Source organism: Rattus norvegicus, chromosome 2, assembly GCF_021556685.1.
Source record: "Rattus norvegicus strain SHRSP/BbbUtx chromosome 2, alternate assembly SHRSP_T2T, whole genome shotgun sequence".
NCBI lineage: Eukaryota > Metazoa > Chordata > Mammalia > Rodentia > Muridae > Rattus > Rattus norvegicus.
The window spans coordinates 63,890,839-63,904,859 of NC_141535.1; the positions used below are offsets into that span (position 1 = coordinate 63,890,839).

Genomic DNA, 14,021 nt, shown 5'->3' on the forward strand with positions numbered 1-14,021 from the left:
AAGGCTTTGGAGTAAGTGAGAGCTGATTTTCTACAAGAGCTCAGATTTTCACTTACTGAAGGTGGTTAGCAAGTTCTGGCAATAGTATTCTTGAGATCTCTATCTACTTTTCTCACACTATCCTCCCAGAGAGAAAGCGGCTGCGCAGAAATTGTGATATGTCTCAACCACGCATATTTTAAAATATATTAGAAAAACATTAAAATACTAAAAATGGGAAACTTTGGGCAGAAACCTAAAATAAACATAAAATGACTTTTGTAAAAAAACTAAATTTCACGTCTTGAAAAATTGTCATTTTCAGTGGACGATTATTTTGTACTTTTAAAGCTTTGAGTGTACTGTTGTTGGTGTCCCTGCCAGTCCCTTGGCACAAGTTCCAAAATCCAAATTCCTATCTCACAAATGTCTAATGGTGCCCTCATCACCAGTGTCGTGCCAGCACCTCCTTTGCTCACATTGGCGTTTATTATTCTACTCTCTCTCCTTCACAGACTCCACATTTGTGAGTTATGTTGACAAAACGGAACCGTAACAAACCATTTGATATGGAATCTCTCACAGCAGATGTCGGCTGAGCTATAAGTGTTTAGAACTTCAGAAATTAAAAACAAAATCTAAAAGAGCTATATCCCTCTGGAAGCCTATTTTAAACACTAAAATATTATTTTAAAGATTATTCATTTTTTACGTGCTTCTGTTTAACAGCCCTCACAGTTCACATTAACTTCCATTGAGTAAAATCATTTCATTTGAAATTTATTTTTTGCCATTATTTTCTTTGGGTTAGATTTCATGTGGAGTGCCATAAAATTCATTCCAAATATTTTATTGATTATTTGGTATTTTATATTATTCGATTTGATAGACTATAGGAATGTGATGATTTGAAGCTCTTAATTTGTAAAGATTTTGAAATGGAAATTCTATAGAAGGTTAGAAAGACTATCTAAAATGTGTTGGCCAATGCCTACATTTTGAAGATATATGACTCTACCTATTCCCTTGCTTCCTCACACAATATCTGAGAATTCACTTTTTTTTTCAGATGTTTTTGTGACTTTCGAGCTTACAATCTTTGGGAAACCATATCTGCCGCCATGTACTTACTCTATTTCACTTGAAAGATTTCTATATAATGTAATCTATCTATCTATCTATCTATCTATCTATCTATCTATCTATCTATCTATCTATCTATCATCTATCTATCCAGGGTTTCTCTTTGTAGACCTGGCAGTCCTTGAACTCAGAGAGATCCACCTACTTCTGCCTCCTGAGTGCTGGGATTAAAGGCATTCATCATCACCACGCCATCATGCAGCTCAATATATTCTTGTGTGTGTGTGTGTGTGTGTGTGTGTGTGTGTGTGTGTGTGTGTGTAGACCCCAAATTTATGTTGGATGTCTTCCTTTATCACTATCCACCTTACTGATTGCTGAATGCTTTCCTAGTCTAGATAGCCAACTTGCCCCCTATCTCTGCCTCCTGAATGCTGGGATAACAGGCAGCCACCACATCTACCCAGCTTTTATGTGGACCTTGGGGATGGACACTTTCCTGCTGGGCCATCTCACCAGCCTGGAGAGATGGATTTTTAATCTCCAAATTGCAGAACTTCTGTTTTTTTTCCAGTTTCTCCAGTCAATCAACACACATTTAGAAGAAACATTGTTGCAGGTATCTCCCCAGTGGCTTTCACTCAACCAACACCGGAGCAGGACGCTGGATCTGAGATAAATAGCTTTGGCTATGCTTGAACAAGCTGTCCCCTACCCACTCATTCCATCAGTGGGGACAGCACTGGTGAGGGTGGACTTACTAATCTCCGTTGCTATCACTGTGATGTTATGCCACAACAGCGTTTCCCGGTCGAGAAGTTTTGATGTAAAAATGGAGCCATTTCCAGAATCAATGTTGAATATCCTGTCCATATCTGTGTGTCTATCCACCGAGTACCTGAAAACGCAGAGTAGAATTTTGACTTTCCTTGACTTGCTCTTTTCACAACATAAACCCACTCCAAGGATATCTCATTTATTAATTCTTTCTATGTGTAGTGCTTTTAAGCATCTGCAACTGTAACTTAAGCAAAATATTTTGATAAATTATATCTTTACAATCAGCTTGAATAGTACACTCACCAGGCAAGTTGTATGATTCTACTAATTTCTCTTTAATGTGCAATTAGACCAGGTTTATTTTAATATGCAATTTAGATCAAGTTCATATAGTAATTATTTAATTTCTTATGGCTTCATATGTGGTGTGTGTATGTATGTGTATGTATGGGGTGTGTGTGTGTGCAGGTGTGTGTGTGTGTGTGTGTGTGAGTTTGTGGTGTGTAGGTGTGTGTGTGTGGTGTGGTGTGTGTGAGTGTGTGGTGTGTAGGTGTGAGTGAGTGGTGTGTAGGTGTGTGTGTGGTGTGTGTGAGTGTGTGGTGTGTAGGTGTGAGTGTGTGGTGTGGTGTGTGTGTGTGTGGTGTGTAGGTGTGTGTGTGGTGTGTAGGTGTGTGTGTGTGGTGTGGTGTGGTATGGTGTGTATATGTGTATGTGTGTGAATGTGTAGGTGTACGTGTTTATGTGTTCACACATCAGAGGTTGATGTTGAGTTTTTCTCAATTACTTTCCTCTTTATTCACTAAGATAGGGTCTCTCACTTGAACCCAGAGACTACTGCTCTGGCTAGCCAGCTTGCTGCAGGGATCCCCAGTTTTTGCCTTTAGAGTCCTGGAATTCTAACCAGGCAGCTATGTAAACCTGTCCTTTATGTAGGCTCTGGGGTTCAAACTCCAATCCTAATTTCATAGACCATTTCATGCATAATTTCCTAGGATATATTCTATTTTTAATTAAATTTTTAGACTGGGAGTAGGTGGGGTTGAGAACAGGAGGGATCAGGTTTTGGGAAGAGAGGGAGAGAATACTGGGGGAGATGATTGGAATTGGGGGGCATTTTGGGAGCAAGGTAGAATCCTAGTGCAATGGAGACTCCATGGAATCTATGAGGGTTACACTAGCCAAGATTCATAATGGGAAACACGGAGCCTGAACCAGCCACCTCTTGTAACTGGGTGAGGGCCTCAAGTGGAGGGACTGGGACATAAACCCAGCCGCAAAACCTAGGACACACACTTTTTCATGCTTTCAGAATATGCTGGGACAGGAGTCTAACATAATTGTCATCAGAGAGACCAGAGAGGAACTTCATCCAGCAACTGATGTGAGCAGATGCAGAATCCCTCAACTAAACATTGGGCGGAGCTCCAGGAGTCCTGCGGAGGAGACGGAGGAAGAATTGGGGAAGCCAGAGGGATCAAAGACTCCTTGAGAACACAGCACACGGGGTTGGGGATTTAGCTCAGTGGTAGAGTTCTTGCCTAGCAAGCGCAAGGCCCTGGGTTCGGTCCCCAGCTCCGAAAAAAAGAAAAAAAAAAGAAAAAGAAAAGAAGAGAACACAGCACACAGACTCATCTGACTGGGACTCAAGTAGGCTCACGGAGATCAGGAAGCTTGTGTGGGTCTGACCTAGGTCCTAGGAATGGTTCTATAACTTGGTGTTCTTATGGTATTCCTAACAGTTGGGAGTGGAGGCTGTGTCTAATTCTTATGCTTGTCCTTTGGAAGTGTTTTTACTGGGTTGCCTTGTTCAGCCTTGATATGCCAATATGTGCCTGGTCTTATTATAGCCTTTTATGCTATATTTGGTTGATGTCCCTGGAAGGTCTGCTCTTTTCTGAGGGGAGGTAAAGCAGGATTGGGGGGTGGATGAGAAGAAAGGGGAAGTGGGTGGAAAGAAATGGGGGAGGGGCAGGAGGAGAAACTAGTCAGGGTATAAGAAAGAGGAATAAGTGAAAAGGAAAGAAAGTTTTTAGATTGTCAGAATGTTAATACACATGCTTATATAGGGACGGGTTACTTTTTATATCATCCATTATATTTTAAGATCATCTGGTTTTGGAAAACAAAAGATGCCTAGTGTGGGCAAGGATGGTAAGGTAGGAGAGGGAGGTAGGGGACAGGATTAGAGGAATGCAGAGTCTAAGCAGAAGCATGTGTTGCCGTAGGAAAGAATTGGGGTCTATTCTAAATGCCATGGGAATCTCTCCATGGGCTCCATGCAGGACAGCATCATAATCTAAACCATGTTGACAGAAAGATGACTGGTTGAATTGAGGAGGAATGTTGGCTGGCACTCTCACAAGATGTTGGAAGAGGAGTGGAAAACAGGGCTTGGGGAAAGATGCGAGGCCCGGTTTTGGAAGGTAGAGATTGTGGGCCTGAGGGACAGTGGGTGGAGAGGTCTAATGAGTTCTTATTCAGTGAGCATGGGAATGGGAGTGCTGAGGACGGCGTCCCTAAATACCCAATAGGAGCAGGAGTTGTTCAACAAGGCAAGAACGGTGCTAGGGCAGAGTAAGTGACAGAGACTATTTACAGAGAGCGTGTGGAGAGTCACAGAGGGCCCAGAATGGCATCGTAGAAACCAAAGATGAACAGCAACCCCAACACTGACAGCAGATGAAGAAAATGGAGAAATCGTATCTTTTTAAAATAAACTTTTTTTAACTAGTTTTAACCTACTTTTAAATTTATTTAATTTTGTAACTGATTTTTAGGATAGCCATGTAAAGGGAACAAGTATGTATGTATGTATGTTTATGAGTGAAAAGTTGCTGAGGTTATGTTAAGGTTTGTCATGAAAAAAAGAACTCCCATGTCCACTGCATTTTCACAACTTATGTCATGGAAGGGAGTTTAAAATGATGGCTTAACCTGGGAGCTCCCAGAGACTAAGCCACCAACCAAAGAGCATCCATGGGCTGGCGCGAGGCCCCAGCACATACGTAGCAGAGGGCTGCCCTGTGGGAGAGGATACACCTAACCCTGTAGAGACCTGATGCCCCAGGGAAGGGGGATGCATGGGGTGGGGGAGCACCTCCTTAGAGGCAAAGGGAAGGAGAGATGGGGAGGGGGACCTGGAAAGGGGGCAAAACAATGAAGCACGTAAGGATCAAAAAATGTTGGCTATAAATTGGCTTAGTTGAAATACCATTTAAATAAATCATCCAAGTACCCGGTGTATTTAGAGTTACGAAGGCTCTACAACAAGATATAAGTCATTTGCAGTAATGCCCAGTGCTCAATATTCTATATCAATGAACTATTTTTATTTAAAATGTAAGTCACCAGGTAGAGCAATGTTTTTATGTTGATACTTGTTGCTTAGCGGTTGTCTGAATGAAACAGGCATTTACTTATTGCTTGCCAGTCGAACTCATCTCAGAAAAGAATAAATGACCTCGCAATGTCCATGTCGTCACTGATCCTTCATTGTAGCCTCCGGGTACTGAACATGGACCTTTCATCCTCAGAAGTGCTCAGACGTATTTAGAAAGTTATCTACTAGTTTTGACATTTCTGCCAACAGTCATTAAAACACTTAGGCGAGAACACTGAACTTACTTGATCATCTTTATTTTTTTCACTTTAGAAGACAGATGACAAATATTTGTAACACATTGCTACTTCTGAAAAAGGAAATTACTGTACTCATCGGCTATGAGAAACCTTATAGTTATCTATGAACATGTTTTTCCCTCATGAAAAATGCCAAGCCTAGGAAGTCCTGCTTCCTGCTCTTACAAGCTGCCACAATCAGATACAACGGCCATTGTTCCTTCTCTGTCTCTGCCTCCTGATATAGTTTTAAGTTTTACAAATAATCATGTTTCTCTATCAAGCCTTGAAATATACAGGAAGTAGTAGGAAACTTTGAGTTGAAACTTTAAGGCAGCTTAAAATTTTAAAGAGAGAAGATTAACTAGTTAGGAAATACTGAAATTTATATTGTCTTCCCTAATTGGAATTAAAAATTAATGGAAGCCCTAAAATGCCTATATTGTTTAGGAAAGATGATTATAGATAAAGCTGTATTTTCTTTTTGTTATTTTCTTTCCTCTAAAGTAATTTCAGTTTATATCAGCGATATTTATTGTCCAGAAACATCAACTGTCACCATTGACAACAGGAAGTAAGGCAGCCAGCCTCTGCATGGTGGCCGTGACTGATTCGACCTTCTCCTCTGAGACATCACTGCATTTTGTGATTGAATGATTTGGCTTGTAATATGTCTTCAAGTGAGGGCGACTTGTGTGGTGGGACAGAGGCCATATTTGCCTGTAGATTAGTAATAAGATTCACTTTATTTTTACTCATGTGGACGAGTGAGTGTCTCTGTGTGTGTAGGCGCACATCAGCCTGCGTACCTAAGGAGGTCAGAAGGGGACATCAGATCCCTAGGAGCTGGAGTGTTAGGCAGTTATAAACCACCTCATACGAGCATCAGGAACCAAACGAGTGTCCTTTGTCAGAGCAGCAACTACTAAGCTACCTTTTTAGTCCTCACTTAGACATTGTACATGGCAGATACTGATAGTGACATGTTTTTTCTTGTATGTATCCAAAGACATTGTGATAAAGTTAAAAGTAGGACATTGTTTTGTGATAAAAGAGTTAAAGATGGGGTTGGGGATTTAGCTCAGTGGTAGAGCGCTCGCCTAGCAAGCGCAAGGCCCTGGGTTTGGTCCCCAGCTCTGAAAAAAAAAAAAAGAGTTAAAGATGGTGACTACATAAAAAAATCCTCAACATTTGGAGAATTATTTGTTCACCTAACATAGTCTTACAGTTATTCAAAAATGTGTGTCTAGACAAACTCCAGACTATGTATAGACATAGTTTCTTAATATAAGAATAATTTTTTCCTATCAGGGAAATCACTGGAGTATGCACTGAGACATCAATGTAATCTATGTGTGTTCCTAGACTTAAATCTAAATTTATATATCAAATCTACATGTTCTGAGGCAGTGAAAGTCTTTAGCATGAAACCAACAGCCAACCCAGCTCGACAAGCTAAGTACTTCCGTTCATAACGCAGAGAACAGTGAGTAAAACTGGCAACTGGTTTAAAAACCAGTATAAAAGTATTTAGCCTAAATTTCCAGAAGACATTTCCCTTCAAGTTAAAAGCACATTGAACTATCAGAGAGTTAACATAAGCTTATATTGGTTAACTTCTAGCATTCACACTTTTCACTGGAACTTGACACTGACTTGTTAAGGCCCCTCCTCCACTTTATGTAATCAGAACGAGCTCCAAGTCAGAGTAGTTGTGAAAGTACCTATGGGGCATATGCTATGGAAATGAAAGCCATTCTTCACTTCCCCGACTAAGCATATTAAATCACATGGGGAAATACTGGGTCCCTGGAGCTAACATGTGGCTGCACTGGTGGCTCGTATCCCTCTTCAATGTGTCAAAGATCTTCCAGTAGATAAATGAGACATGGTTCTGTCTGCCCTGAGAGTGGAGCAGACATCGTGCATTTTAGATGCAAAGGTATCATGAGATTTGACCAGAAAAAAAGGGACTGGAAATTAGAGCACATGCACTTAGAGCTACATGTTCTTTTATCTCTAGTAATATTCTTCACACAACATACAGAATGGCCATTTAAGAGTGGAGTGTGGGATTAGGTAGCTCTTCTATTCGAGACTTCCAGATGGCTTCTCACCACATTTAGATAAAATTCAGGCTTTGCTGTGAACTGTGAAGCCCAGTAGGACCGTGATGGCAAATCTCCCTGCTGCCTCTCAGTTGACCTTGCCGACCTCTTTCTTCCACTATCTCTTATTCATTCCTCCCCTTCTCTCTCTTCATCTCCCTCCTTTCTTTCCCTATCTCCACTCCTCTCCTTTCTCCTTGATGTGCAGACCTCTCAGCCACTGCCTCTCCTTCCTTTACCTCTTCTGCAGGTCTCCCACCAGGATTCTACGTAGCTCATCCCTCCATTTCTTCAAATCTTTACTGCAAAGATTTCCTCCTAAGAAGGCTAAGCCCAGTCACACCATCTTAAACAGGATCCCCGTTAATATGATTTTTCGAATTTTTCACCTGACCTACTGCATATCTACCCTTTGTTTATTTTTCTCTGTAAGCTCTCTGTGTTGCAGACTTAGTCTAATTGTCTGGTGCGTTCCCTTATGCATAGAATGTGCTTGGTGTCTGGCAGGTACCCTGATCAGAGTATGTCTGTGGACTCACTGGCAAGAATCTCTACAGATTTTATTTTTCCCCCCTGTGTACTTTATCTAAGGAGAATGATTTACATGATAGAATTCTGATTTAGCACCGTTTTCATTTATTCTACTGAGCTGAAGGTTGGCAGTTGGCTGATTCCGGGATTTGCATGTGATTCTAGAATCCCCAAGTTGTCAGTGGCCTCCAAGAGCAATGAGGCTTCCTTGCCACATGATTTATAACTAAGGAGCCAGCACAGCACAGGGAAGACGAAGCTTGTTTACATAGCATTAATTTGGATCCTACCCTATTAATTTCCCCGGCATTTCCCAGACATATCACGAAACACTTCTTGTTTTTATTTACATATGCAAGAGGAAAATTAGTCATCGAAAATGGAGCATAATTCTGCCTCTAAGTGTCACATGATAGGTCCTCCAGCACTTGAAAAGCAAGCTGGCTATCAAGCTCAGAGGCTGGTTTATTTCTGTCTTCCATTCTTTATGGTAAACCATCTTAAACCTTACGAAGAGGCCCAGGCCAATCAGCCACTCCACCTAGTATCACCTCACTTAAACAGCGAGCTCCTGGACCTCTCATCCAACTGTTGGTTTGCTTTCAACTTTTGTGTGCTTGAGGTTTATGCTGTTGCTAAAATAGTATTTATGGGGTGAGCAAGGGCAGTTAAAGGTGCTATTTGGAATAGTTTTTCAGCAACATAGAACTGTCTAACTGGGAAAAAAAAGATTTCTCCTTTCTAAGGAGCCGGTGGGTATTTGGATATAAAAAAATTGACTTAACTTATGAAAGAGATGGCGCTGAGGTGCACTTACTTGACAGGATTCCTGGCAGCGTCAGGATCCTGAGCTGCGACAGAGCCTATGGTTGTGTTTATCTGAGCATCCTCTCGTATCTGTAGGATGTAGGCCAGTTTGCTGAAGACAGGAGGTTCATCTACGTCATCTACCACGATTCTCACTGTGGCCGAGTCTTTGAACGGACCCAGGTAGAGAAATCGGGGTTCGATGTGGGGATTGGAGGCTTCCACCTTGAGGGTGTACACTCTCTTCTTTTCAAAATCCAAGAGCTTCAGAAGAAAGGGAGGCAAGACACAACAGAGAGGCAAGGCAAACCGTTTTAGTGCAAATCTCTAACAAATGGATGTGAACAGTCTGCTTAGGGAAATCATCACATACCAATGCAATGGTGAGCAGAGGCAGCAAAGAGGAGATTTACCCCTCCAACCCCTACATTAGCATAGTTCATTAAGAGGAAAGCTATTACATAGGTTGTGAAGAACCAATTTTTGACCATGATAGAAATATGGCCTGAATGTCTACCACCACTGAAAAGTGGGTTTTCAGTTGCCAGGAGTATGGGGAGGAATGGAATGGGATGTAGGGATCTTTCTCAGCTTCCCCCTCTCCTTTAAATTACTTCGTGTTTGAACAGAGCGGGTTGCTAGAGGCAGGCTGGCAACGCGTAGTAGATGTTGCCAGGGATTCTCACTTCTGGCTTTATCTGTTCAGTGTTTAGAACTTGCCAATGCCTGTGAATCCACTCTTGCCTACTAAAGCTTCTCTGGTAGACTTGGTCATGTATAGTTTGAAACATCTTCAGGCAAGTCTGAGTGTAGTCAGAATTGTGACTACAGATTAGATCTGTGAGTCTCTCTTGCCCATTCAGACAAAATAGTTTTTGCAGGAGTTAGTAAAAATCTTTCCCTGACATCCCCACAAGGGCACTGGGCTAATTACTTGCCAAAGAAGGCAATGATCCCCTTTGTTAAAGACCTTTAGGAAAAGATTTTGCATCGGAGACACAGTGAACCCAAGTGCATATTGCTGACTTGTAGTTTCAGATGATATCATGACAAGGCTCACTGGAAGCACTATTAATCAAGTCGTCTGTGAATGCGATTTAGTCAGCTAGGCAAAATTTCAGTTTGAATCTGATAAAGCACCAAGAAAATTAAAAAGGTTAATGTGCACTAATGGGCTTCCTAATCATATCAGGGTCTAAAGCATCGGTCTGAAGTGTCATTTAGGCATGTTTTATTGTGTTTCCAGAGATTCAGACATGTTCGTAAGAGGGAAATTTTTCTTGTTATTTACATCTATCATGCTTAGGTATACCAGTAAGCCACAGTGGGCTAAGGGAGGAAGAAGGCATTCTAAAATACATGACAAAAGAGAAATCAATGAAAATTAATCTAAGTCAATACTTTTAGCCCTGAAGCTCACAATTTGTTGGTTTTTAACCATGACTACACTTTGGTGCCAGACAGTTTTGAGAAGTGAAATAGCACACAAGTGTGCTGGTGGAGAGGGGGAGTTCTGGACCCGACACTTGTTGTCCTTATGTTCCAGAAAATCCCTCATTTGTCTAAGCGTGTAGTCTCCGTGTACCCTCTCTAATTCCTGTCACCTCACTCCCTGCTAGTACTAGGCTTTCCTTCCAAGCACGGCTCACAATTTGCAGGTGCGCACTCATTTATTGGCTTCTTCGCTCTTTGGTGATGTTCACCCCTGGCTTATAGGTTCTAGGACAGCAGAGATCGTGTATTGGAAGCCCTATAGCAAGGCCAGTAGCCACAGTAATGTGTCTCATTCTGTATTTTATTATTTATGTCGTTTATGCCATCATTTTTATATATCTCATTTGTTTCTGTTTTCCATGTAGAGTTTTTAGTAGAAATTTATTGAAAGTATAGATGTAATAAATATATAAAAATACTTTTGCCTGTGAAAAGGCTTATAAAAAGTGAGTAAAAGAAGAATCCAAATAAATGTTTATAGAAGATGGTCATTGTCCTTGGTAACTTGAGAGCCAGAGGAGAGTACTTCATGGTAAGACATTAAGAATTTTATCTTGTTCGATATCTCTGTAAGTTGTACAGGCACAGACAAATAGTCTTCTTTTCCCATGTAAACAATAGTATTTAGAGTTGGATAAACCTAATAAAGAGCTGTGTTTACATTCCCCCTTCTCTCTTTATCTATATGTGCTTGCTTGTGTGTATGTGTGTGTGTGCGTGCATGCATGTTTGCAAGTGTACTCGTGTATTCTTCTTTTGTGTGTGGAGGACAGAAATCAACATCATGTCTCTTGACACTGTGAACCTTATTTCTACTTGACCATCTAGCCAGGGAGCCTCCAAACTCCGCCTTTATCTACCTCTCCTCCATCACCTGAGTCATCAGCAAGTGCCACCATGTGGCACAGACTTCATGTGGGTGCTGGGGACCTAGACTCACTCAGCTCTTCATGCTTGCCCATGGGTACCATTTCCCCAGTTCCAGGAGTTGTATCCAATATTCACATCAACAGCATTACCTTTTTGACAGTTATAATCCCTTCCTGGGTTTCCTGGTCGGTGATGACGTCAAACATATCATGTCCCTCACCGTCTGTGATGCTGTACTCGATCTCTGCATTTTCTCCCACATCAGCATCACTGGCTTTGATCCTGCCAATTGGTGTTCCTGGTGGAGAAGACTCGGGAGTCTTAAACTGATAGGTACCTGTCAATCACCAAACAGACGAGTGAGGCAGAGACCAGGAGATTCTCTACCAGAATAAGCAGTCCACTCTTACCCAGAAGGGGCGAATTCCAAGATCCTAACTGAAACTAGGTCTAAATACTAAATACAGGGTTTAGTTCAGGTTAAGTACTCTATTTTTTCCTGTATTGATTTTTAATACATACATATCTTTGATAAAAATTTTACATATAAAATGAGCATAAAAATAGACTATCAGCAATAGCTTATTTCTTACTAAGAAAAGAGAGCAAGTATAACAATATATGACAATAAATGTATTTTAAATAATATTTCTGGACCGTGGTTGACAGCAAGTGGAGCCACAGAAAGCCCAGCAGTGGCTGAAGGGAGCTGGCTTTATGATCTCACTGTGGATGGAGACAGACCTAGGCTTTCTTCAAAGTAATGAATGGTACCCTAATCTCCTTATGTCTTTACTATCATGATAATGAGATCCTCCTTTTATTTCATGGCCTGTCTCCTTGCAAATGGACTGTTTTCTTCTTGTTCTGTAAACAAGCTTCCAAATTCATGGTGTCATTTCGAGACTGAATGGGAGAGGAGAGTTTCCAAAGCCCCAAGAAGGTAAAATAGCACAAAGAGCAGAAAACTTAACCTGGATAAACTTGCAGTCGATTGCTATGTGTTCTTAATGGGGGCTTTCTCTTGACCTTGCTGACACCAGCCAAAGGGGGAAGCAAATTACAGCAATTTGAAAAACTACCCAGCTAGTCATGTTTTCATTCATAATCAGAACTGGGCTAGATGCAGAGGTAGGGAGATGGCAACGGACGGAGTCCTCTACTTTCCCCTTTGGTTAACTCACGATTAATTTCAGTATAGCATTTTCTGTCACACAGACTTTTAACAGACATCCATATACACACATACATTTTGGCACATATAATTTCGTTTTTGAGACATTCTCACTATGTAGATGAGGCTGGCCTGGAACTCACGGAAATCAGCTTGCCTCTGCCTCCAGAGTTCTGTGATTAAGGGTGTTCACCACCTCCTTGTCTGCATACTTATATATTTAATTCTAATACTTTGTAGATGATACTTGTTTTTAATATCCTCAAGTTGCATAATTAGTTTAAAGGCAAAGATGTGAGTTTCAGCTTAGATTTGACATTCTTATAGGTTATACACTTAGAGGGTGTGTGTGTGTGTGTGTGTGTGTGTGTGTGTGTGTGTGTGCGTGCGATCTGTTATAATTTGCCAATTATTCACACATGATTTTGGAAAAGCAACAAAAAGAAGGCCCTGGACTATGGAACCATTGAAGTGTAGGTCTTTAGTGGAGCAAATTCCCTGAGTGTTGGGCTCCTGGTTGGTAAAATAACAAAATAGATCAAGTAGTTATCTAGTTGTTCTGCCTTCTCTTCCCCTTTACTTTGGCCCATGATCTTATAGCAGGTAACAAGCTATGTTAGGAAAGAAAAGGACAAAACCTCATGGGGCCAAGCACCAAAGACCCTTGTGTTATCCTTTCCAGGGCAAAACACAGGCAACCTGTTTTCACTTTAGGACTTTGTGGAGGAGTTTTAGGGCAGAAACCTTTCCTTCTGCCTCTGTCATAAACTGTTAGCTATTCTGCTTTTGTAGCCAGCTGATTATATACTTGGAGAATAAAAAGATGAAACCATTTCCTGTTGATCATTTGGATCTCCCATGTAAGGGAGATTAGCTGGTTATCTCTTAAAGGATGCCTCAGTAGATAGAGTAAATGGGTTTTCTTCTTCCTCCTGACCTCTGTTCCTTCTTTCTCCTCCTCTCTCCCCTTCTCTATTCCCCTCCCTTCTTTCTACGTATTTTGAAAGACTTATTATTTATTATTATTTTTATTTGTCTGCATGTGTATACGCCCGAGTGTCTGTATGCTGCTATGTGTGTGCAGATGGCGATGGGCCACAAGAGGGTGTTGTATCCCTTGGTGCTGAACTTACAGGCAGTTGTGAAGATCCAACTAAACCTGGATTCTCTGGAAGAGCATCAAGTACTCTTAGCCAATTGCTAAGATATCACATAAGTTCCCTCCTTTTGAAAAATGGTGTCTTGTTAGGCTGACCTGGAACTCTTTATAGAGCCAGAGTCTAGAAGCAACCACAGTACCCACGTGCTGAGATTATACGTGTGAGTCACCATCCCAGCTACATTTTCTACTTAATGATTCAGATAACCTTTTAGGGGAACATGGTCACGAAGACATCTATTTTTGAAGGAAAAATTGTATCACAGCCACTTCCCGCTTGGGTTGTCCAGCATGATGCTTGAAAGGAAGGAGGTATTCATGGATGTTGCTTTTCCCTTCTCACCTGATCATGAAAGTTAATGGTATCTGAGATGCTATTCAGTATCTAAATTAACCACAATCTAGAAAACCCTTTATG

The 14,021-nt window shown here is 41.2% G+C and overlaps 1 protein-coding gene across 1 annotated transcript in view; it reads right to left on the reverse strand.

Moving 5' to 3' along the window:
* Window positions 1–14,021, reverse strand: part of Cdh6 (cadherin 6) — a 146,200-nt gene that overhangs the window by 9,834 nt on the left and 122,345 nt on the right. Inside the window, 3 exon segments of the mRNA NM_012927.2 lie at window positions 1,824–1,960; window positions 8,917–9,170; window positions 11,420–11,607. Coding sequence (NP_037059.2) covers window positions 1,824–1,960; window positions 8,917–9,170; window positions 11,420–11,607 — 579 coding nt within the window.